The 26,897-nt window shown below is 42.1% G+C and overlaps 1 protein-coding gene across 1 annotated transcript in view; it reads left to right on the plus strand.

Moving 5' to 3' along the window:
• Nucleotides 1-5,315: 5,315 nt before the first annotated feature.
• The window catches only part of LOC311521341 (O-acyltransferase like protein-like), a gene marked incomplete at both ends in the record, with an annotated part of 36,932 nt that continues 15,350 nt past the window's right edge, over nt 5,316-26,897 (plus strand). The window contains 7 exons of the mRNA XM_084629622.1: nt 5,316-5,463; nt 6,766-6,905; nt 13,700-13,754; nt 14,983-15,243; nt 17,182-17,361; nt 18,975-19,077; nt 22,936-23,005. Coding sequence (XP_084485748.1) covers nt 5,316-5,463; nt 6,766-6,905; nt 13,700-13,754; nt 14,983-15,243; nt 17,182-17,361; nt 18,975-19,077; nt 22,936-23,005 — 957 coding nt within the window. The remainder of the gene's footprint in view (nt 5,464-6,765; nt 6,906-13,699; nt 13,755-14,982; nt 15,244-17,181; nt 17,362-18,974; nt 19,078-22,935; nt 23,006-26,897) is intronic.

A 26,897-nucleotide genomic window follows, 5' to 3' on the forward strand; every position in this document is an offset into this window, starting at 1 on the left:
CAAGGGGTCTGACTAGGGTTACCATACGTCTGTATTTTCCCAGACACGTCCGGCTTTTGGGTTCTTAAATCGCCATCAGGGAGGAATTTTTAAATATCTAAAAACATCTGGGATTTTGCCATTACTATTTTTCTCCAAAGAAGAGTTGATTATTCAAGAAAGAGAGAACGTTGATCTCTCAAGAGCGTGCCCGCTTTTTCCCCCTAGCTCCCAGTGCTTGCGCTGTGAAACAGCTGTTTTGCATGGCTGGGAGGGAGGGGGGACCAGGGGGAATGCAGCGCGCTCAGGGGAGGAGGCAAGGTCGGCGTGGGGATTTGGGGAAGGAGTCCAGTGGGGCAGTGAGGGGGTGGGGACTTTGGGGAAGGGGCAGGGGCCACGAGCAAATCCCACCCCGTGGAGTGTCCTCTTTTTTGAATGTTCACATATGGTAACTCTAGGCCTGACAGGCAGCAGCCTCATGTCTTTTCATTGGCTCCCCACCCTATATTACTCCCTGGGGCATTCTGGGAAGTGTCTAGGCAACAGTGTGGGTCTTCTGTAGCTACCATGACCATCTTTGTTCCTGAACTCCTGGCTTTGACCTTGGCTTGACTTGGACTTTGCCTCCTGATCGGGATCCTGAAATCTGACTCTGTGGTATTGACCCTGGCCTGACTATGAACTCCTCCACTACTCCCAGCCTCTGGTTTGCCCCTGCTCTGACTCTTGGTCCTGACTGGCCTTGTTGGGATCTTGATAGGATGTCCAGTTATCAAGCTCCTAATCAATCCAATCCCTTACGCTTTCCTCACTATAGATTTTATGTACCTAACACAGTTTTACTGGTAATATTTATTCTATGCTTATGTGACAACAATAACTCTAACCATAAAAGGTAAAAAAAGAATAAAGAGATCCTCAATGAGCAGTTATGGATTTTACATTTCATGAGGAAACACTTTGGAGTTCATCATGCCTGTCACTGTGACTTTTTCTTTATGGCCATGATGCATGGGCTTTATAACCTTTGGGAGCAATATGTTCTGACATTAAGGTCCCTTTTACTTATTACGCTTATTTATACCCAATAGATATAGTATGAAAATGCTCTGTAGATATCGGAACATTTTTCAAGCTTTCTACTGCTATACAGGCCCCTGAACCATTGCCCCATGGACTGGGGAAGCAGGAACTGTGGGATTTAATGAAGTCTCAGAGCTGTACTAGCAGTAATGGGGATGTAGTACCATTGCTGCTTTCTGGCCTGGTAGGAGATTTCCCCCACAGAAACCCATAGACCAAGACCACCATATACTGTGGTTAAGAACATAAGAATGGCCATACTGGGTCAGACCAATGGCCCATCTACCCCACTATCCTGTTTTCTGGCAGTTAGAGTCTTAGGGACACCCAGAGCAATGGGTTACATCCCTGACCATCCTGCCTAATAGCCACTGATGGATCTATCCTCCATGAACTTATCTAATTCTATTTTGAACCCAGATATTATTTTGGCCTTCGCAACATCCCCTGGCCATCAATTCCACAGGTTGACTGTGCTTTGTGTGAAGAAGTATTTTCTTACATTGGTTTTAAACCTTGTGCCTATTAATTTCATTGGGTGTACCATGGTTCTTGTGTTATGTGAAGGGGTAAATAACATTTCCTTATTCACTTTCTCCACATCATTTATGATTTTATAGACCTCTGTTATCCCCCTCTTTAGTCATCTCTTTTTCTAAAATGAACAGTCTGTCTTTTTAATTTCTCCCCATATGGAATTTGTTCCATACCACTATTAATTATTTTTTTGCCCTTCTCCATACTTTTTCCAAGTCTGATGTGTCCTTTTTTTTTTAGATAGGATGACCAGAACTGCATGTAGTATCCCAGGAGTGGGTTTACCATGGATTTATATAGAGGCATTATGATATTTACTGTATTATCTATCCCTTTCCTTATGGTTCCTAAAATTCTGTTAACATTGTTGATTGCCACTACACATTGAGTAGACGTTTTCAGAGAACTATCCATCATGACTCCAAGATCTCTTTCTTGCATAGTAACAGCTACTTTAGATCACATCATTTCATGTGCGTGGTTGGCATTATGTTTTCCAATGTGCATTACTTTGCACTTATCAACACTGAATTTCATCTGCCATTTTCTTGCCCAGTCACCCAGCTTTGTGAGATCCCATTGTAACTCTTCAGTCTGCTTGGGTCTTAACTATCTTGAGTAATTTTGTATCATCTCCAAACTTTGCCACTTAACTGTTTACCCCCTTTTCCAGATTGTGAGAATGAAACTGATTAGTTAATTTACATTGTTCAATAAGTGAAATGCAAAATGAAAGCAAAGAATATAAGTGGTTGAAAGCAAATTCAATTTGAAATATAATTTTTCAGTTTCAGTGAGTTAATCTATGTTGTGAGTAACCAAGGTAAGAACATTTTGTTTGGTTTCTAAATGTGTCTGTTGTCAAAAATGACTAGTGATGATATGTAGCATCTTGAAGGAGCTTGATTTTTCAAAAAGTGCTCACCCACCCTCTGAAAACCAGGTCTTTCTAAGGGGTCAGAAGTGGGGCACCCACAAATTGAAGCACCCAAAAATCACAGAGACCAAGGGACTTTTGAATTCCAGTCCCACCTGACACCAGCTCCCTCTCTAGCTTTACTCAAGTCACTTACCCATCTTATGCTCATTTGGTTCCCCCATCTGTAAAATGGGGCTAATATTACTTACCTACCACAACAGAGTTGTTGAAACTATTAAGTAAAGTTTGTAAAGATTTATGTAAGTGCTAATGCACACAACTCTCCAGAAACCGGGGAGAGCCTCAGATGCTCTACCTGATTTGCACAATGGCCTGTTGCAAAACTTTTTTATTTCATGTATTTATTTAGATTTAAACTACCCATAAATGCCTGTACATAAAGCTTTAGCTGCTCTAACAATTAAACATACAGTTGCAGAATGATAACCCCACCTAGTAGGACTAACTAATCACATGAGATAACATGCTAACTCAGCCAGCAACATTAAATCTTCATATGCAAGTAACACAGTTTTGGATGTTTTCATTTATGTATGGTCCCCTGTGTATAGATGCAGGTTTCTACTTGTCCTTTAGCAGCAGATTCAGGGTACTGTGTGTCGGTACTTCTACAAACTCACCTGTCCAACACATTTTGCACAAATTGCTGATGTGAAGCCTGACTCCTAAAATGATGTTGAAATGCTAATTTCAGTTAATTAGCCACATCTTTTGGGTTAGGAAATGAGAGCATTGCAATCTGATCATAACTCATGCAAAGCATTAAAACCAAGCTAAATACAAAGATGAAGGATGGTTTAGTTAGGGCACTAGCCTGAAATTTGGATTCAAGTCCTTGCTCTGTCACAGGTTTCTTGTGTGACTTGAGCAAGTCACTTAGTCTCTCTCTATGCTCTAGTCCTTCATCTGTAAATATGGGGATATTTCCCTACCTCAAATGAAGATGTTGTGAGGATAAATACATTACAGACTATGAGGAGCTCAGATACTATGGTAATGGGGGACATATAAGTTCCCTAGATAGAGACAGGCCCAGATTTTCACAGGTATGTAGGCATCTAACTCCTATCTTCGAAGATCTGGGCCAAATTCTCGAGCACTGTCACTTCAGCACACGGTAAGCACAGTCTGAATGAGCTCTCCCCTGACATCTAGTGGCACACTGGGGAAAAAGACCATGTTTGCATAGACACCGCCTGGGTGTGCAGCATGATGGAGCTGCTTTGCCAAAATGATCAATTCTGGCTGGCTTTGAATTACAAATCACTCTATTATTTGAATACAGGGGTAATGAAATGTTGTTATCCTTATTGTACAAGTAAAGGGTAGCAGAACAGTGCTTAGCATGTCCTGATTGAGGGGGTCACCCTCAGCTGAACCTCTCTTACTAAGCAGACGGTAGGGATGCCAAATATCAGGGAAGAAGAGAGTGGGTGAGAATAGGCATTTTTACCTGGTGGTGTGGCTGCTGGCTGAAGAGTCACTTTAGATTTTAGTCACTATTTGACCTGTCCCTTTCCAACATTTAATGACAGAGCTGATTAGGCTTGATTAAGAGTTCTTGTTTCCAGTTAGTGGTTGCTAGCACTGTTCTCACTGCTGAACAAGTCTAGGGGCTAAGCCTTTGACCTTGTGTGAGAAGGACAACATGAACTGCACTGGCAGTGGGGTTCCCCGCTATCTGCTGAAATCACCGAGAGCTGGGTTATGTGGTGGAACCTCAGAACGTGATTTCACAGCAGCAGCTAGTGATGGCAGCAGAGAGTGGTGCCAACGAGACAGCAGCAAGCCATGGCAGAGAGAGGGCGGTGGCAGGGAGACAGTGGCAGCTATGAGCCAGTTGCACAAGCAGCAGCAGAGGCATTGCTCAATGCCACTTCCTTCTTCCCCCAGGGTGGGAGGTGAACCCTGTGAATGCATCTCTGGATTCTGGGTCTTCACTAACTAAGGATCACCAGCTGCAAGTGGGGTGCAGCAGAGGGAGAGGGGAGTCATGTGTTAAAGGGACATCGTTCATTGGACTTTCCCACTGCAAATGGGAAACTGAGGCAAAGGATGCTGATTAATGCACTATGAGGTTGGGTTTGCTTATGGTCACATGCTTTCAAATGGGGTTGTGGTTTTTGCCCAAATTAATGCTGGGTTCCCTTTTAATAAAAGCTCTTTTTTGTTATACACTAGTCTCAGTGAGTGTGAGTGGGGAAGTATGGCCTTTTAGAGGCACCCAAAGGTGGTGGTGGTAAATTTTCCCAGATTACCGGATGGGGGCTCGAACTGCTTCTGTTTCTTATTGTTAAGAGGAACCGCTAGATATTGAACCCAGCACTTTCTGCTGCCGACCCTACCTCATAGGAGGGTTACATTAGTGAGCACTAAATTGGCACCATTAAAGTGTGTGTGTGTGTGTGCGTGTGCAAGAGACACACACACACACACACACACACACACACACAAAGAACATGATTAAAAGCAGTATCCAGGCTGAACATCCGTTTTGATCCGCATAGCTAATGGATGGCAGGTGGCTGGAAGGTCACAGGAAACTGGAGAGCTATTTTATTCAACAAAAAGTAGGTGCATAAATAGTTTTTCACGCTTGTACATTTCTGTCGCTACGCAGCTGTTTTGGAAAGCATGTCGTGTCTATGCATATTAAGAAGAAGGAAGTATCACATTTTCCTCTGACCTATGTGAAATTACTAGTGTCCCTTACACATACCGTGTGAAATATTTAAGGGACACAAGTGAAGAGCCTAGGGAAAACAGAGGTAGAGAAATGTCGGTCTCCTTGTTAATGCTCCTTCTGATGCCTCTAATACATTATGCTTCTCCTGTAAGAAATGTTTCTCTAAGGTGTTTGGAAGACACAAATCAATTTCTTTCTGATCTGAATGCAGTGGAACCAAAAGCGTATGCAATAATGAGTAAGTACATTTTTCTACCTCTGGTATGTTTACAAGGGTGAAATTGGGCTATGCCACCTAATGACCACACTACAAAACTTAGGAGCAGAGGTGGAAAGGCTGATCTTTTTCTGTATGTAGAACCCACAGATGCAATTTTGGTCTCAGATATAAATGGTGAGGCATATAGAATCCAAGAGGTAGGAATTTAACTGTGATCTGTCTACCTATGGTAATTATATGGCCCCTATTACCATACTATTTGAACATCTCACAACCATAAAAGTACCTATCCTCACAACACTTCTGTGAGGTAGAGATGTATCTCCCATTTTCCCAAAGCTATTCCCATTTTACAGACAGGGGCACTGAAGAACAGAGAGACTAAGTCACACAGGAACTCTGTGGTGGAGCAGGGAATTCGGTTCTCCTAAGTCTCAGGCTAGTGCCCCCACGGTTGGACCATCCTTTCCAGTACTTTCCAGGGATTAGTAGTACTATAGCAAGGAATGTCTTTAATGGGAAACTCTGCTTTCAGCCTTCCTTTAAACAGTTCAGTTTAGGATCAAATCTTGTTTGCTATCCTCAGATGGGCATCCTAGTGAAGTCACTTGTATCGCTAAAGCTTTAATCCTGCAGTTCGATGTATTAGCACAGACTCTAACATTCAGTTTCACAGAGCTCCAGGGTGGGGGGGGAGTCTGTACTAGCATATTCAATTATAGGAGCGAGCTCTAAGAAGGTAACATGAGGGCAGATGAAATACATTATTTTGCAGTTGTCTATGATGTATGTTAGAAGCACCTTGCAAACTTGCAGAGGGCATTTCTCCTCATTTCAATGGATTAATCCTAGCTTCTCAGTGGTGGAGATGCACAGAAATTTCTTTTAGCCCTGAAATGTTCTGTGATAGTGGGCTTTAAAGATGTAATTTTATTTTAAACTATTTTAGGTTGGGCTTCTGCTAACTGACCACCCACCCCCCCCTCCGGCTTTATGGACAGAGAGATACAACAGTTCAGACTGGGGCGTGGACATGATCTTTTCCCCCCGATAACGCTGTTTGAGAAACAAAATTCTGGTTGCCACAGAGTTTATTTCATAATTTTAATGAAACTGGGTCAAGACTAAATTTTAGTTTAAGTGCAAGACAGTGGTCAGGTTGGTACTATACTTTGTATTATCAAAGAGTTCTCTGATTGGACAGCCTGTGTCAATTTCCTATGGGATGCATGGCAGGCAACATACCTCTTAAACTGGCTTGAGCTTCCAGCTTTGTCTAAGGACCTTTATTTACTCAGTATATTTGTTTTCAAATTTCAGTGTATGATTCTTTGGGAAAACTTGGTAGCAATATCCTTGGTGGAAATACAGACAGACTGGGATCCTACACTGAATGTCTGTCTGCCAAGGTGCCTTCAGGTAAATTCCAAGGACAATACTGCAAATTGCAAGTGCAGCAGGTATACTCTTTTCAAGTATTATATTATTTTGATTGATGTTATACTGGTGTGCTACAGTTGACTAAAACTTGCGTAAATGCTTAGGTGCCGATCCTGTAGTCAGTTATGAAACCAAACCCCTGCTAACATCAACTGAGTATGCAAGGAATATAGAATCAGGCCCTTCAGTATGCAAAAATAATGACTGGAATTGAATTTCAGGAAATTATTTATGATTTGAATTGTGGTGGTACCCAGGAGCCCCAGTCATGAATCAGGACCTCATTATGCTAAGCTCTAGACCTACATAGAACAAAAAAGACAGTTCCTGTCTCACAGAGTTTACAATCTGAACTATAAAACCATAAATTCTGCCAAAATAGATTTTGTCTGAGAATTCACGATCACAATAATTTTAAGTCAACTACCCCCTCAGCCTTCATCTGATAGTTTATTGACATAAAATAATTGACTAAATTTTCATAATAACTCATCTTCATTCCTACGCTTCTTTTGAAAATTGCTACTTTTCTGATTAGGAATCCTGGACTTGCAAAGGATTGATACAGTGGATTCTACATGCCAAAAAAGGCTTCCAAATTTAAGTTCATTTTCAACCAAGCTAAAATGTAAAAGATTATGCAATGTGATGCATTATGTGATGTATGATGATGTCTTTGTTTGCCATTATTTACGTATTACAGTAGTGAGCAGGAATCCCAATGAAGACAGAATGCCTTATTGTGCTAAGTACTGTACAAAGAAGTAACAAAGAGGATAGTCCCTACTCCAGAGAGTCACAGTATAGGTGTTAGACAGGTTTACCAAATTGACAAATGGAGATGGGGTAGCAGAAAGGATGAAGTAACAGTAAAATGAACAATGTGGAATTCCTCTTGGCTTCAATGGGAGTTCATGAGCAGTATCAGACCTTACATTTGAAAATATCTCACTTCCAAGAACACTAGAGGCACTGAAATCTCATCCTTAAGTCACAAATACTTTTAGGGATTGCTATAAGGTAAATCAGCCTCCACTCTGTTACTTGCATGTAGAGATATTCCACCAGCACTGTTTGTCAACATGATAAGTTTCAAATGTGTTATATTAGGTAACTAACTAACTAAAAATACTTTTTCTGATCAACATAAGAAACACAGTAAAGGTAAGAAAATTCTATCTCTTTTCAATATTTTTTAAGTTCAAATATGACCCAAAATGAACATAAAAATGGCCATACTGGGTCAGACCAAAGGTCCATCTAGCCCAGTATCCTGTCTTCCGACAGTGGCTAATGCCAGGTGCCCCAGAGGTAATGAACAGAACAGGTAATCATCAAGTGATCCATTTCCTGTAACTCATCCTCAGCTTCTGGCAAACAGAGGCTAGGGACACCATCCTTGCCCCTCCTGGCTAGTAGCCATTGATGGACCTATCCTCCATGAATTTATCTAGTTCTTTTTTTAACCCTGTTATAGTTGGATTCATAAATTTTAAATGCAGGAGAAAGCAAATTTATCATCAAAGCCTCATCAGTTGATGGAGACCCATTGAATTATTCTTTTTTAATAAGCAACAAATACACTATTAATATCTCATGTCTTCAATCAGATAAGTGGTTTTTGAAGGAAAACAAAATGTCAGGGTTAAATACTAGCCAAACTCCATGTTTAATAGAAATATCCCTCAATTTGCATGGACAAGAGAATTATTTTATTTATTCTTATTGTCATAAATGATTAAGAAAATATTTGAATACAATTTTGCTCTTTGTCTGACATTTGCATGGTTTGTTTTTAATTATTATTGTGAACCTGGTAGTGCATTATAATGATTGTGTTAATACTTTGCTTTTCTACAGCACTTTTCCTCAGAGGAGCTAACATTAGTTAGCTAAGCCTCACAAAAATCCATTTGAGGCAGGCAAGGGATCACTTGACCCATCCCTGAGATGCAGTCACTGCTTTGGTAGCATCCAGCACATCAAGTCTACACAACAGTTTAGAACAGGAAATACTAACTAAACTGGCAGGAAGAATTTAGTTTGGCCAAATGTAGCCACCTACTTTGGAATTTGGCTATCACAGTGGAGTTAACATTAGGCCAGTGAAGAGTGTTTGGTAAGAACATTGAACTCACCCACAACCAACGATGGGATCAGATTTTAGTAAATCTGAACATCAGGCCAGGTCCATAGCAAGAACAGGAGAAAAATCAGCCAGCTTGAGCTGTGGTGGTTCCCTTCCAGGCTGTGGGACAGCCTGCTCCAAAACTTTACTTTTGCTATACTCTGTTCTTGGTGAATGGGCAATTGTCTAGTGAGTCCCCTCCCGCTACCTGCTGAACCCCAGTGCCTCACACCCAGGCCCTTTTGGGGAGGTGAGATGGCTCTAGGGTGACCAGATGTCCCAATTTTATAGGGACCGTCCCAATATTTGGGGCTTTGTCTTGTACAGGGGCTTATTACTCGCCCCTCCCCAGCCCCGACCTGATTTTTCACCCTTGCTATCTGGTCATCCTAGATGGCTGCTGCCTCATTTTGCTTTTTATTCTGGGGAGCGTCACCAGCTACAAAGACTCCCACTCAATCCCTTCGGCCCTTCAAAGGGATAGGAAATCACCTCACCCTTTCCCCTTAGGGCAGATACACTAACACCTCCTGGAGTGTCACAGTGCTCAGGGAAGCATTACCCCTTCTCCACCTTTTCCTGGGTACCACATGCATTCCCCTCCATTGCTGGCCAGCACCACTAGCCAGTTACAGTGAGGGACAGGGCTATCGTTATGCCTTTTCCTTGGCCCCTTTGGGGTGGCTGGTACTCTGGGTGGTGCTGGCCTGGAATGCATTTGGACCAGGCCCCTGAACAGTGGTGGTGTTTGGAGGCTCCTTGTGCCCTTTTCATGTGCATACCAAAGCAAGGACTAAACACAATCATATGAGGAACTAATTCTCCACAGACATCTTGTAAATATTGACAAAGGAGCACTCAAATTCCATTGAAACTCTATGGGTTTAGAGAATTTAACTCCCTTAGGGTCCATCTTCTGCCTAGGCCTCTACCTCTCAGCCTAGGTTGTTTGTAAACATTTTGGGCAAAGAGTGCTAAGGAGAGTTATGTCTTCTAGGAAGGGTTTGATTACAGTATTGGTATATGTGTTCCTGACTCCTGCCATGAGGAAGACATTACAACGTTCGCAATATTAGGTAAGAAAAGCATGTTTTTATCAACTTTTAAAAAGCAAAAAGTTGAGGTTAAGAGTTTGTTTTGGTGGAGTCCAGCCGGCATGCAGAAACAATATTCTTCTTTCTTTACAAAAAATTACAAAAATCCCAAATGTTAAATTCAGAGATTTTCAAAACTACCTATGTGATTTTGACACTCAGTTTGCATTAATTTTAATGGGGATTTTGTGTCCAGATATCATAGGCAGCTTTTCAAATCTCATCCAATGGCCTCTGAGAACAAAGAGTGAAAGGATCCAGACAGATCCCTACTGCCATATGATCCCTCCTCACTCACTATAACCCTAACCAGCTTTAACTGCCTATCTAACTTTAATCGCGCCCCTACAATTTGTAATGTCATATGCAGCAGGCAAAATAATGAATTACTAATGAGTATCATCTCCCCACGCTGTTTAACACTTCTTCCAGTTTGCCTACCAAACACTGACGGTGGCTAGATAGCTGGTGTGCTGTGACCACTAGATAGCTGGTGTGCTGTGATCATAATGATTTCATTGTAACCCTGTGCCATTCCCCACCATTCACTCTTGTCATATGGTTCGGTTGTAATCTCTTTGAGTTACTGCCCATCTTTGTGTTACGTATGTACAGTGCCTAACGCAGAAGGGCCTCAATAATGATGGGGCCTCCAGGCACTATCATACTACAAATAATTATTAGCAAATGTTACCGACTCCTATTTTCTAGTCAAGACATCTCTTGCCAGTATACTGCCACACTACCATGCTATAACAATACTCTGCAAAGAGTTTGAGCCAGATCCTCAGCTGGTATAAATTGGTATGGACAATGGAGTTATGTGATTTATACCAGCTGAGGACCTGGCCCTACATATGTTAGCTTCTACTTAGTCTATGCAAGCGGGGGAATAGTCCCGCTATTGTGGGGAACTTTCCCGGTGAAGTGGGCTAGCGAAAGGATCCGAGTCCTCGCTCCCACTTCCTTTACCCAGTGGCCTCCCTGCCCTTGAGGACTCCCCTTCCACTCTCCTGTCTGGCAGAGTCCTCGTAACCCCAACAAGGCGAGGCCAGGATTCCTGGGGGGCTCGACCCCCAACCCTGCTGTGGTCACCTAGGACAGGGGCTAGGGTGTCCCCACTCCAGGGTACTCTCTCTGCACTGGGCACTTCTCTGACCCACTGACCATTACAATTTAAAGCAAATGCAAGTTATTTAATCAACAATTAATTTTAAAAAGAATAAGGAAAAATGGGAAAGGTTAAAGGAAACACATCAACCCGCTCTGTGGCAGGGAACATCACAAACAGTGTCTCTGGAAGGTCAGGGCAGTTCACAGTCTGTTCCTTGTAAGTCCCAGGCCTTCTGCTCAGGCCCTGGCTGTGCTGCAGGGATGCTGTGGGTTGGACACTTGCTCTGGTGGTGGCCACACGCTCTCAGGCCCTAAGTGGTAGGACCCTTCTTTCCAGTGTTGCCCCTGCCCTGTCGGGGTTACGATCCAAGCCTGGCCTGCACAGCCTCTTAGCTGAGGCATCTCCCTGTGCTGGGCCCGCTGCCCATGGTCCCCCTCACTCTCCCCAGCTGCTCACTGCACCCAGCTCCGGACTGCTCCAGCTCCACCACTCTGTCTCAGCGCTGCTGCTGCTCTGCCCCAGCTCCCTGGGCTGCTTCTTTGGCCCCTGTGGCTCTGGGTTGCTACAGCTCTGCTCCCAGGACAGGTCTGCTCTGCAGGCTGCTTCTGTGACTCTGCTCCCAGCACTGACCTGCTTCCTGGGCTGCTTTTCTGGCCCCTCTGGCTCTGGTTGCTGCAGCTCTGCTCCCAGGGCAAGTCTGGTCTCTCTGGGCTGCTTTTCTGGTCCCTCTGGATCTGGCCCAGCTCTGCTCCCCAGCTCAGCTTGGGCCCCTGCTTTCTCCTTAGCTCGGCCCCACTCTGTCTGACCCAGGCAAATCCAGCTCACAGGGAGGACAGGACCTCCCTGGCCTCCTGACTCCCTGATTAGCCTGCACGCCCTGTCATTCAGGCTGACCAGGAGCATTGGCCTCTCCCCATTGTTCCTGGGGGCTGTCAGTCTCAGGGTCCTGATTCCCCATCGACCCTTCCCCCTTTTTAGTACTGGGAGCTAGCATCTAAAACACCCCCACTGAATGTTAGTAAGGGGGCAACAGTCCCCTTACATCTAGTTAAAAATACAAACTTTCCGGAGCTAAATACACTGGCTACTGCACCCTATAATCTACACGTTTCATGCCAAACAGATTACCTATTCAGCTTCTGCCAGAAGAGGATGGGCTAGATAACCTAATAGGCCTTTCTTGTGTTTAATTGTACTTTTCTACTGATAGTTACTGAATTTCCATATTCATAGAAAATGAACACTTTATACATATCAAGCTGTGCTGCCATTCTGTACACTTGGGCCACTTTTCTATCATTATGGAGAATTATCACTGGAACATGCTGTTAAAAGATTTAAAGAGAAACTATACAGAGAAGGTGGGGGAGGTCATATCTTTTATTGTACCAGCTTCTGCTGGTGAGAGACAAGCTTTCAAGCTACACAGAGATCATCTTCTGGGCAGACACGACTACAACAACACTGCATTTAAAGAAGAACTAGACATTTATATTGATAACAAGAATATCTAGGGTTATAACAGCAAAAATTAAACCAAAGCCAACACAAGCATTTTGGAAGGAATGCACACCCTCCTGACATAATCCACCCTTTAGCTACTGGGGATAGAAGGGAATTTTTCAGGGGCAGTAGGGCAGATTATTTCATTATTGCTTATTGCTCTGAAGCAGCTGATACTGACCACTGTCAGAGACAGCACTAGATGGGTCCACTGGCCTGATCCAGTCTGACAATTCCTTTCTTCTTAAAAAATTATTAATAATAGTACTTTTTTTGGAGGAAAACAACCTTCTGGAGGTAAAGGCCTGCTCTGGCCTCCACCGGGGCCACCTGGCAGTACAGCGTGTTGGAAATGTTTTGATTTTCCAAAAATGTCCTTGACATTTTAAAAAAAAAACAACCCAACCTTCTAAAAACACTATTTTAAATATTTGCTTTTTTTTTTTTGTTCCTGTTTTTTCTAGCTGTATTTTCACTGGCTTGCCTGCTATGCTGTGACTGCCACCCCAGCTTAACTAGGCCCAGGAAATACCCCTGCTGGCCGGTGTTCCAGACAGTAATGGAGTAGGCCTCTGCTGTGAGGGACAGAGAGGTTGGGGGCGAATGGAAGGGGTGTGGCTCAGCCACAGAGCATTCAGATTATTTTGAGCCAGCAGACCAGCAATGGGAGGCCACCAGAAATTACCGCAGCCTCCACCAACTCCTTCTGAGCTGTATCTCCTGAATTGGGGCCAATATGGCTAACTCAGAGTTTAAATATATATTCTTCCCACAGCTAAAATTTCCTGTGTTCCTCCAATGGGGAGGCCATGTCTACGCATGCTGGATGAATGATAATTCCCTAATAAATTTCCTGACCCTCTGTGGTACTCTGGGAGAGTACTATGCAGGAGGATCAAATCACATGGCAGGAAGTGGGAGGGGGGTCTTACACTTGTTTTATGTTTTTCATAAACATAGTCTCTTATTTACTAGGGATCTGATTTTCCTCCCATTGAAGCCAATGGGAATTTTGCCAGTGACTTCAGTGGTAGCAGGGTTGGACCTTTAGAGCATGTCTACACTGCAATAAAATGCTCGCAGCTGGCCAGGGTCAGCTGACTCGGGCTCCTGGGGCTCAGGTTGTGGGGCTATAAAATTGCAGTGTAGACACTGGGGCTTGGGTTGGAGCCTGGGCTCTGGGACCCTTCCCCCTTGTGGGGTCTCAGAGCCCAGGCTCCAGCCCTAGTCTGAATATCTACACTGCAATTTTATACCTCCTCAGCCTGAGCCTCACAAGCCCGAGTTAGCTGACCCAGGCCAGCCGCGAGTGTTTTACTGCAGTGTGGACATACCCTAAGAGTCCAAAACTGAGATTTTCTAAGTAGTTTAAGAGAGTCAGGCACCCAGCTCATGCTGAATTTGGGGGTACTCCCTTAGGTGCCTTAAAAAATCTGAGCCAAATGTGTTATATATAGTATCAGGAGTAACACAAATAATAATATTAAATAATAAAATCAGATGCAACCCCACATGTTTTGGGGGCAGGGGAAAAAATGACAGTGCTTGGAATGTAGTGAAGGCCTATAAAAATGCAATGCCTAGGATCTTGTCATACTCAAGAATCCAAGCTAAGGGTCCAAACTCTACAAGCCAAAACACAAGTAGGCCAAAAAACGTGACCATGCTCCTCTGAAAGGACAGCTCTATGAGTGGGAACTAATAAGTAAAGATGGAGTATCCTTTTCAGGTTTCACTCACCTCCTTCAGCGAACCCCTCAAAAAGGGCCAGATACTCATCTTGAACCCTGCCTGCCTGCCCCAGACCTTTGTCTATGATAAGTATCAGTAAATAATTGCTGAAAGTTTAATATTCTTGGAAGAGAAAATTTGTTTACAGCTTGGACTTACAGATGAACAGTTGTTTAATAAAACTGTACTAAACAGAAATACAGTCTGGGCCTTAAGGAACAAATCTTTCCATTTACTTTCTTGAACAAGCTGCTAAGATCTATAATCAAAAAAGCTGCCTTATCTGGGATTGTAATATTAATTCATTCTTTTTTGATAGATATATTTAAATTCAAGACCATCTCTTTTGTATCACCTTTCCCATCTCTCTTCACTTTGAATTCTACAGTCTCATCTGTGAGTGTAGCCAGATGTGCTAAAGGCCTTTTTTCTATTGATGCGTTTGCTGCTATTTGTTTGTGAGTATGGGAGGGTTTGGGATATCAGTTTTAAAAGCGTGTCCTATAAAAGTGATTGTCACTCTGCAGTAATGAACTTTATTTCCTCCAGGTTTGTTAGCATTTTGTTTATTGTCTTACCAATCACTGGAACTGTTTATGCTGCCGCTGTGAGGTGGGAAGTGAAATTTGATGAATCACCATCAGATAGTTTACCTTCTGCAAATTACGGGAGCACATCTTCAAATGAGAAAGATAAGAGTGAATCAAAGGGAGATATCAGACGGAATCATTATAAAATGAATTCGGTGCTGCCAGTTGTTTCTGATGATGTCTGCTACACAAAGAAAAGTAAGTATTTTCTCTGTATGAAGATCACAAACATGTCAAGTCATACTTTACATAGTACACATTTGGGAAATAATAGATACAATGCTCTACTGTAACAAAATACAAGATTGGTTTTAGATATCGCCTGGAGATATCTCTTTTAAAGAGCACATCAAACATGTATCATAAATGTACCAGTGCTTCAATATTGGTTTCCATATTTTATATTTTATATTACAAGAAATGACTGTGGCTTAAAACAATCCTGTGCAAGGTTTGGATACATAACAAAAAAATCCTGTTGGACCTTAGAATGTGGATCCCTAAACGCTATTATATTTTAACTATTAGTCATTTTATTGCCAGAGTCAAATCAAATGTTTTGGTGATGTCAAAGGCAAAGGTACATACATAAATCTGAGCCAAATGTGTTATATATAGTATCAGGAGTAACACAAATAATAACAATATTAAATAATAAAATCAGATTCAACCCCACACGTTTTGGGGGCAGGGGAAAAAAATGACAGTGCTTGGAATGCAGTGAAGGCCTATAAAAATTCAACGCCTAGGATCTTGTCATACTCAAGAATCCAAGCTAAGGGTCCATATTAGCTCTACAAGCCAAAACACAGGTAGGCTAAAAAACATGACCATGCTCCTCTGAAAGGACAGCTCTATGAGTGGGAACTAATAAGTAAAGATGGAGTATCCTTTTCAGGTTTCACTCACCTCCTTCAGAGAACCCCTAATATAATAGATATCAGTTTGAAAAGAAGTTCAATGTCCAAATATTAAAAAGAAATGAAAAGCAGAAGAGGCCTGATCCAAAGTCCATTAAAGTCAATAGAAAAACTCTCAGTCTTTTCAATGGGCTTTGGATTGGGCCCACGTTATAAAAATCAAGGAAAATAAATGAGGACCCAATCCTCCAAACTTTGCTCAAATGATGAATCCTTATTCACATGAGTTGTCCCAATGGAGTAAATGGAACTGCTTAGGTGACTAAAGTGATTAATTCTGGTGAATAGTGGCTGCAGAATCAGGCTCCGAGTTAGGTGGTCCAAGTGTGGTTCTAGTGGACATGTGATTACATCTCAAAAACCATACTAGACACAGGAATATATAACTTGAAAGCCGTGTGCTGTGTGTATCAGAGCTAAAACCATTCGTGAAATATGTAGGGTTTTTTCCCCCCGGGAATATTATTGTTCACTGAATGTACATAGTATATGGCTAGTGGAATATTTGTATAAATCAACTGGTCACTTGCATAATTTTTAATACTTAATAGTTTTTTGTTCAATTGTTATATAATTTGTATGAGGGCATGTTAATCCCTGGATTAGTCTTGACTATAAATTATCTACGTTGGAATACCACATATAAAGGGTGTATGGGGGAAAAATACTGATTATGATCTATATAAATTGAGAGTGAAACAAGATCTCACTGAAACTGCTCATTGACAATATTGAAACTGTTCAATTATTATTATAATTTGCAATATTTGGGGCTAAATCTATCTTTAAGGAAAAGTGTATCCAATTTTCTTTGATAATTTGAAAAATAGATTCCGTATTTGAAAGGTTTTCTATAAATTCTTTCTTTGTTGTTTTTGATTATTTCTATGTTGGATTTTACAATGCCAAATTAAATTATTTACATGATTTATGTGTTACCAAACTGTTACAACTTGAATTGTCACTAAATATCACCTCCCTGATGTTGTGGGGCCCAATCCTCCACTCGCTAAGGAGTGTGATCCAAATCCCTTCTGAGTCTTTCTATTGATTTTCATGGTTTTGGGATCAGGATTCAAGACAATGGCAAAACACTCATTAATTCTATGGAAATAAGATGGAGCCCTTGGGGAAAAAAAGAGACGCCATTTTTACGTTAATGATACGAAATTCATTGGTTAAAAATTCCGGGGTGAATTCATCTTTGTTGTTCTAGCTTTTTTAGGTGCCTTGGACAGCACTCTAAAATGCTTTTCCCTGCAAAAGAATCTTCCAACTATATGGACAATGAAATCCTCTAAAGTTGTCTGCTCTGCACTAAATGGTATCCGAGTTTTGAGTCTTGTATGGATAATTTCTGGACACACCAGTCAGATGGCAGCCTGGCAGAATTTAGGTATGGGGGATGTGACAAATTAGCATACATTATTGGGTTTAAAGAAAGACCAGTGTTTGTTTTTTGTGTTCACAATCAAATCGCAGTTTTGTAACATACTTGGAAGTCTGGTACATACTCCATAGACCAGAAGTGGGCAAAGTACAGCCCACGGGCCACATCCAGTCTGCAGGACCGTCCAGCACTCTGGGCAGTGGGGTTGCGTGCTCATGCAGGGCAGCGTGGCAGCGTGTCTGGCTCCAGCCGGGCAGTGCGGCTGCCAGACATGCGGCTCTGAGCGACATGGTAAGGGGGCTGGGGGCGGAGGCCAGGGGGTTGGATAAGGGACAGGGAGTCCCGGGGAGCAGTCCGCGGACAGGGAGCAGGGGGCAGTTGGATGGGGCGGGCGGAGGTTCTGGGCAGTCAGGGGACGGGGAACAAGGGGTGGTTGGATAGGGCAGAGGTTCTGGGGGGGGGGCAAGGGATGGGGAACAGGAGTGGAGGGCTTAGATAGGGGATGGGGTCCTGGGGGGCAGTTAGAGTGGGGGTCCTGGGACAGGGTGGTCAGGGGACAAGGAGCGGGGGGGGGGCGGTTGGATGGGTGGGAGTCCTGAGGGGGGCAGGCAGGGGGCAGGAAGTGGGAGGGGTCGGATAGGGGGCAGGGGCCAGGATGTTTGAGGAGGCACAGCCTTCCCTACCCGGCCCTCCATACAGTTTCACACACTGATGTAGCCCTTGGGCCAAAAAATTTGCCCACCCCTGCCATAGACTGTAAACATCCCCAAGGGGAAGAAGCAGGGTAATTTGTTGCCAGCAGATTGTTTGTTTTTAGGGGTCCTAAATAATTATGAGAAAGTAGTATGGGCAAGAGGAATCACTATGAGGCTATACACTCTGTAGTAAAAAAGTAAAGAGTTTGTTTAAAGGAAGAAATAAAGATGATGCCCAACAGAAAATCTACAGATCTTCTAGACTAGCGGGGTGCAAAGAGGTCCATCAAAGAGATCATAGAGAAACTGAAGTTTCTTTTCCACATTTGTCTCCATGACAGAGGATTATGGAGAAAGCCTTATATTCTTGTTAGGAGTAATTCAGGTAGAAAACTGTCACGGATAAACTTATCCAAAAGGGAAAAAGAAAAAAAAAAAAAGAGAGAGAGAGAAAATAGATGGAGAAACTTGAGAAATGTAATTGAAATTGTTATGTAGGACTGGATGGTATTAAAACAAGAATTCCTAGGGAAATAAATAGTAATTTGTTAGAAGTAATTTGGTATTTAGACACTATGGTGATGGAGGCATAGACAAACCTAAGAGGAGGATGATAATAAGGCTTAGCACTTAACATAGTGCTTTTTGTCCTTGGCTTTCAAAGTTTTTTTTACAGAAGACGATAAGCATTATTGTCCCCATTTCATCTATGGGAAAACGGAGGCCCAGGGTGGTTACTTGTCCAACATCACACAGCATGTCAATAACAGAGCAGGGGATAAGACCCTGGAATCCTAACTCCCACCCTCGTGCTTTCTCTATCTACTAGACAACATTGCCTTCCCTGTGTGACGTTATATGTTATCAAAACACATCATCTTATGTTTCTTTCTTTTTTACTATATATTTTATATTTCACTATAGATAATGTATTGGAATGGAAAGCACGAGTACTAAAAAATCCCATATATGTTTATTCTCGGAGTGGACCTTTTTATTTAGGTGTTGATACATTTTTTCTGATCAGGTAATAAGATTAAATTATCTGGGTTTATTTAAACTCTGACTGTTTGCATTCTATTGGGTTGATAAAGGTTGCTTTGACATTTAAACTACTAGCAACTATGGTTTATTGCTCTGTAAACATTGTGGGCCCAATTCTTCACTGCCTTGCACCCTCAGTAGTCAGTTACTTCTGTGCAAAGTGAATGCAGATGGCACCACTGGTGTAAGTGAGTGGCAAAGTCTGATTTGGTAGAAATTCAGATCCACTCTGCACAATGCAGATAACTACACAAGGCAATGGTGAATCAGGCCCTGTGTTTCCCATATCCCTTGTGTCATAAATATAAAGGGAAGGGTAAACCCCTTTAAAATCCCTCCTGGCCAGAGGAAAACTCCTCTCACCTGTAAAGGGTTAAGAAGCTAAAGGTAACCTCGCTGGCACCTGACCAAAATGACCAATGAGGAGACAAGATACTTTCAAAAGCTGGGAGGAGGGAGAGAAACAAAGGGTCTGTATGTCTGTCTTTATGCTGCCTTTGCCAGGGATAGACCAGGAATGAAGTCTTAGAACTTTTAGTAAATAATCTAGCTAGGTACGTGTTAGATTATGATTTCTTTAAATGGCTGAGAAAAGAATTGTGCTGAATAGAATGACTATTTCTGTCTGTGTGTCTTTTTTGTAACTTAAGTTTTTGCCTAGAGGGATTCTCTATGTTTTGAATTTAATTACCCTGGAAGGTATCTACCATTCTGATTTTACAGAGGTGATTTCTTTACTTCTATTTCTATTAAAAGTCTTCTTGTAAGAAAACTGAATGCTTTTTCATTGTTCTCAGATCCAAGGGTTTGGGTCTGTGATCACCTATGCAAATTGGTGAGGCTTTTTATCCAACATTTCCCAGGAAAGGGGGGGTGCAAGTGTTGGGAGGATTGTTCATTGTTCTTAAGATCCAAGGGTCTGGGTCTGTAGTCACCTAGGCAAATTGGTGAGGCTTTTTACCAAACCTTGTCCAGGAAGTGGAGTGCAAGGTTTTGGGAAGTATTTTGGGGGGAAAGATGTTTCCAAACAGCTCTTCCCCAGTAACCAATATTTGTTTGGTGGTGGTAGCGGCCAATCCAAGGACAAAGGGGGGAATATTTTGTACCTTGGGGAAGTTTTGACCTAAGCTGGTAAAGATAAGCTTAGGAGGTTTTTCATGCAGGTCCCCACATTTGTACCCTAGCGTTCAGAGTGGGGAAGGAACCTTGACACCTTGCTTTTGTATTAGTGAACGGTCTCGTCTATTTACACCGCTTTCTTTAACTGGATGGTCTCAGAATTGCTCAACTGTATGTCAGAGGCCTATGCTGCTAAAACTGAGAGAGAGTCTGGTTTCATTCAGGTGCTAGGATCATGTGGTTTGGAGCTAACAGATCTGAGTTCTATCATTTTCATCATAAAGCTCTGAGTCACCAACATAACTTAGTCAAATATAGCCGAGGCATAAGATTTCAATTAATTTTAACTGCATGAAAAATTTGAAGTGCCTGTATTATTCCATTGTTAAGATCATTTGGGACAAAAAAAAAAAAAAAAAAAAAAGACTGACACACATGCAAAATTTCTGAAAGGATCCAGGCCCAGATTCTCAAAGGTGTTTAGGCTCTTAACTTTCATTAAAATCAATGGAAGCTGGGGGGAGACAAATTGCCTTGAGGATCTGGGTCCAAGTTTTTAATTAATTGCAAGTCATAAACTAATAAACAGATTTACTTGTAAATTCTCAGCAAATTCATTCTGTACTCTCAGAATAAGTGCTGTATTGGGGAGGATATTCTGTTTTTCACACAAAAGAGGTTGATTCCCTGCTCTAAGTGCAAAACAGAACGCATCCTTAAGTATGGAGTTGTATCCAATGCCTCCATAATAATCTCTATCTGAAAGAAAACATATTTGAATTTTATTTTTTAAAAACACCTACTGGCTGTTTGGCCTATATACAATGGATTGGTGTTCTCGGTCTAATTCCTGGTGGGTAGGTGTCCAAATCTGACACACACAAAGACACTACTTTAATTGACAGAAGCCTAGGATCGGGTGGCATGGAGAATCTAGTCATGTCTGTGCCCCATGACACAATGGTGGGGCAATAGAACAAAACTTCTACCTACTTGTACCTATGGACACAGGACATCCTATTCTGGTGCTATCAATCTAACACTTTCACAAGAAACCTATTAATCGGGACAGTCTCCAAAGTTGGGGAAATATTAAACATAATATTAATTTGTTTCCAGTGGCTGGTTGAGTTCCAGGTCACTTCTAAACATGGTTCATCACTCAGAAAAAGGAATCACTCTGAAAGTCACACTGAAATATCTTTGTAATCGACTAGCCAGGTATGTTTAACAATATTTTCTCTTACAATTGTTGGTAGAAAGGTTCACAGTTTAGAAATTAAAAGCAAAAAAAGACGTGTAAAACGAAAAAAAAAAGTGATGTTAGAGTCTTATAGAGAGGATGTTTTGCTTCCTTTCTTAAAAATTATTTAAGGGCTTATCTGCAGCATGAGATATTAATGGTAACAACAGAAATAAGTGTTAACAGCTGGATTTTGCAAGGTACTGTGTCCCTTTAATTCTTCATGAAGTCAGTTGGTCTGATTCTTATTTACACTGAGGCCTCTTTGCCCTGAAAGTGTGTGTAAATGTCTGAAATGCCTGAGTAGTGTAAATGGGCCTGAATGTGAATGCACATCAGGCTCAATGAGTATTGAGGGTGTTGAGCACCTCACAGGATCAAGCCCCACTCCCGCACCCCCACCCCCCGTGGTTGTGTAGCCTGAACATTCTGCTACGGCCGTTTTGTTCAACATGGCCTTAACCCAGCCAGAGATTCCCAGGTGTGGATCCTTCTGTGCTGGTGTAGAGATGGTGCAGACAGCATGGCCACCTTGTACATCAGCCACCAGTCCCCCTAACATAAGACAAAGGAAGCGGGCATGTGGGACTGGGGCAAGAGGCTATGCCCAGATCTCCGATGGTGTAAGGGATTTTATACAATCAGCATCAGACGTGTAAATCAGAACAGGTCCCCACAGCTCTGAATCGGAGAGCCACATCTGGCTCCATGAGGCCATCCTTCTCCACTATGTCCAAGCACAGCTTGGATGTAGTAGAGACTTAGGGTCTCTAAGTCTTTTGAAGATGCTATCTAGATTCAACTGTAGTTTTCCTTCTGGGTCTGTACAATGTTGGTGGAGCTGGGGAAGTGCCCCTCTTGCTTCCTGCCCCATATCACCGGAGAGACTTATTGCAATATGTTGGTCTCTGCACACTTTTTTAACTTTCTTGCAGATCTAGTAAAACCGCATTTTAGGGATTCATCATTGGAGCTGGGTGGGTTGTGTTTCCAGTCAACTCATGGTTAAAGTTGGGACCAAACATCTGTAGATCACGTTCCCCACCAATAACTGCTCCTTAGTGCCTATGCCAAGGCCTAAACGCAGCTGAGGACCCAATTCCATACTCCTTGTGAAAGAAAATCTCCCACTGAAGTCCATGGCAAGTCTGTTACCCCCTCACCCCCCATGTTCATTTATACATAAAGTTAACAGCACCCATGGTAATAAGATAGAGACCTGGAAAGTTCTTGGCATCACCGTAAAATGCAAAAAACCCTGGGGATTACAGAGTTATTCCAAACAAGTTCATCCACCATGTATACATTTTAATGAATCTCTTTTGATTGTATTATATTTACAAACATACAATAATATAATTATATAGCAGAGTCTGCCTTGAAAATGAAAGCACTTTAAAACTGTGGAAACTCCTACCTAAATCATGGATACAGAACCTTTATAAAACCTAATCAACTCTCTTCTTGCTGTGTTTTCAGACTTCAGCCACTCCATATGTATTCCATATGTCTTTTAGTTGGGCTTTACTCTGTTATTCCCTGGGGATCGGTATGGGAGATCTCCAAATTTCATCTGGATAACTGCAGAAGGGTTTGGTGGTCCAATCTTTTTTTCCTAAACAACTTCATTTCTGTAACAGAATCAGTAAGTCTAAACAAAGAAATATTTTTTCACGCATCATTTATTTAACCAAATTAATTCACTAGCACAAGAAGTCGAATGCTGTAGCTGGGTAATTTTATGATGAATAACTGCAATTGTAGTCATATATGCTAAGATAGTGGTAACCAAATCTCCTCTTTTGGTCTAATGGATGATATCTACACAGTAAAGAAGAAATAAACCCATTTTACTACTGGCTAGGAGAATTATGGAATTGTTGTTAGTTACCTCTGAAGCATCGAGTATTCACAATTGTTAAAGGATATCAAACTTGATGGTATGATTTACTATAACAAATCATACAGGTCAAATCTGATGTCCTTTCTTAGGCAAAACTCCCATTGATGTCTTTGGGTGGTGTCACGCTGTCTAGAGTGGCTCACGAATGTGAGTGTCTACCTTTTCCTTCCCCAGTCAGGGCATTATTCTGAGCTGCAACCCTCTCTTGGTTCAGAGATGGGTCAGCTTGCTGAGCCTTCACAAACTCCTTTGAGTTTCACTTAAATTCAGAGCAGACTCTGAAGGATTTTCAAATTCCCCCTCAGAAGCTAAATTGCAACTGTCAACAGACTGAGGGCACTTCCCTCCCCTTTGCCACCTTCCCTGCTGTCCATGGACAAAATAGGTAGATCTCTTCGGGGCAGTATTATAACACTAGCCTGCTTAGATATGGCTAAAATGTTATTTCCTATTAATAGCAAATTTCTGATGCCTACAATAACATCACCCTTAAATCTTCCTCCTTAAGGTGGACTTTAGCCAGGGCACAGTCACAGAAATTTCAGCCAAAGCTAAAATATTTAGACTTTTTTGCCAGGAAGTCTGTCCCCTTACCAAACTTTCCTTAAGCAAAATGATTTGTGATGCCTCATCTCTCCACTCAGCACATTCAATGCCATTCATTCTAGCACTCTTAACAAATTCTTCACTACCTTCCCAAGACTCAGTCCTAATATACTTAATGAGGTCATTGTCTTCCCCTACAATTTCCTCTGAGATCAAGGTGGTAGCATTGGCACGCCCAGTGGGGGAAGTGGGTGCAGATTGGGGGTGACCTTAAGTTTTAGGCAATTTAGTTTTATGTGGCCAGGCACCCCACAGTGATGGCAGACTACCTGCCTTCCCTTAGGATAAGAGGTTTCAAAATCTGGGCTCCCTTGAGGTTTTTTTAATGAAGTTGGTCTTAGGTTTATTCCTAGACCCCCTCATCCCTCTTAACCTGGGGAACAGGAGGATTTCCCTTCCCCTGGAGTTTGAACCCCTCATGAGCCCTTCACTCAGTGTATTCACCAGCAATTTCTGCTGTCTCCAAAAATGTGGAAGGCTTTTTGTCACAGATGGCCACTTTTACCTCATCAGTGACTGTCCCCAGTAATTGCTCTTTTGCCACCAGATCAAACAGTTCTTCATAGCTACTTTCAGCCCCTGCTCCTACCACCCATTTTTCATATAATTAAATATCTCCTGCATATATTCCACATGAGTGACATTGTCAGACATTTTAAGATTTCTATACTTCGATCAATAGGGGTAATCTTAAACCTTTTCAGTACATATTCATTAAATTTCTTATACACCTTAGTATCACCCTCCGCTGTATCATTAAAAACTTGTCGGGGGGGGGGGGCAAAGGGAAGAGGGGGAGGATGGTTCCCATGCCTGGATTCACAAGTTCAGAGCAAACATTTTCAAAGTTATGAAGCAAATCTTTACATATTTTCTTATAGCATGGAATACAGACATAACAAGTGAGATTAATGCAGGCAGCAATTTAAATAATATTTCACGGAGTCTAAACACTAATTACATTCTTATAAGAGTAATGCCTACTTTGAGAAAATTAACATACAGGTAAACTGATCTGGTTTGTTAGTTATGAGTTTGTTAGTTCTTAGCTAATGCCTGCAGCCTGGGCAAGAGTGGGCACTTGGCCTGCCAGCGTCACAGAAGAATTATAGATTAAGACATCAAAGGGAATTTTACTTAAGTAAAGAGTAAAAATTCAGTAAGGACTTCAAGCTTTGACTCTATATTTGCAGTTAGTGAACATAACTTTGCACTATAAGAGCACTGTCAGCTACCAAGGCGTGAACAGGAGATTGGCGTTTGTGTGTAATTCAGACAGGCAACCAAAACTTTGGATGCCTCTCCAAAGTTTATCCAAACCTCTTGAATCAGCAAACCTAGCCTGGAAATCTCTTAAGAACAGTCAGTTGCTTGCGCTCGATTTCTGACATTGCCTCTTTTCATGTACCAAAGGGCCTTTCTCGCCTCAAAGGCTGTCCTCCAAACTCTTTTTTTCTTGGCTTTTTACCCCAATCGCACGCCCATGTTATCTACTCCCACTCTGACACCCCTCCATATTAGAACTAATGGAAAAAACTGTACCTTGAAATGTATTATTATTATTTTATTAATAATTAGAGTAGCCCTTAGGCGCCTCAGTTATGGATCAGGACCCCATTGTGCTAGGCACTGTACAAACACAGGTCCCTGCCCCCAAAGAAATATATATGAGCTACTTTCCTTGGAAAACAATCGCCTAACAACTGAATTTTCTTCCCATTATTTACTATTCTCTTGCCACTGCGTCCTTCTCTTCATGGTTTCTTGTCATTTTGTTATCTGCCTATCATAGGTGGTAAATTTAAGACCTCATGTTCTTATTTGTCTGTCATGGATCATGTTCACATATGATACTATTGCATCAAAAAAACCCAACCCCTCAGTTAAAAGAATGTTACGATTGCAAATCAAGCCCCCACAAGTTAGGAAATGCCAGATTTAAGCTTATGATAAAGTCCTCAATTACATGATCATATGCCATGTTTTCCTTTCTCTTCCTCCTTTCCTTTCAACCTCATTCTTCAATGTCTTTTACTGTTTCATATCTGTAAAAAGGGAGTTTTGCACTCGGTTCTGAAATCAAGCTGAACGTATAGGGTGACCAGATGTCCCCATTTTATAGGGACAGTCCTGATATTTGGGACTTTTTCTTATTTAAGCACCTATTATCCCCCACCCCGTCCCAATTTTTCATACTTGCTATCTGATCACCCTACGATCATGTCTCATTTTGATCTCTTCCAACAGGGAGTTTCAGTACCCAGAACCCTTCAATCCTGCAGCTTGACTTGCATCCAGACTGCAAAATTACAAGGCTTGGGCCTGGACCACAACTACAGCAAGACTCCGGCTCTGACTCACTCCCCTACCAGGGTTCTAGGACCCAAGTCCCAAGCTTGCTGACCTGAGCCAGACTGATTTGTGTGTGGACTGAAGGGGGTGTTGGGTGCAAATCTGAGTCAGAGCCCAGGCTGAGTGTGTAGTATAGACATACCCTGAGTGTTTTCATGTCCTCAAGGAATGCAAAGGTTTTGATGGATTGTAGATGTAAAGGTGATCTTCAAGGTATCCTGGTCAGAGGACAGTGAGAAGGCCTTGCATATCAGTATTGGAACCTTGCAGGACTTGAACTCCCTATGGGCCTGGAGCAGGGTGCAAGACACCAGCTTTAGATGCTTTGGGGGTCTAGCCTCTTGCCAAAGGAGAGACTATAAACTCATTGTAATCCCACCCTGCATGCATGCACAAGTTACTCCCTTTAAAAGTTATTTTCTTTGTAGGCCTAAACAAAGCTGTATATGTGATCTCTCTGGAATGACCAATCTCATCCCTTTATTAGGGAGTCTAAAAGAGGAGGCTGAACCTCTTGAAGAGCTAAGCAAACCCAAGAATCATGCCCTGCATGAAACATGGCTTCATGTCTAAGTCAGTG

The sequence above is a fragment of the Lepidochelys olivacea genome, assembly GCF_965140295.1.
Source record: "Lepidochelys olivacea isolate rLepOli2 genome assembly, chromosome: 5".
In the NCBI taxonomy this organism is placed as follows: Eukaryota; Metazoa; Chordata; order Testudines; family Cheloniidae; genus Lepidochelys; species Lepidochelys olivacea.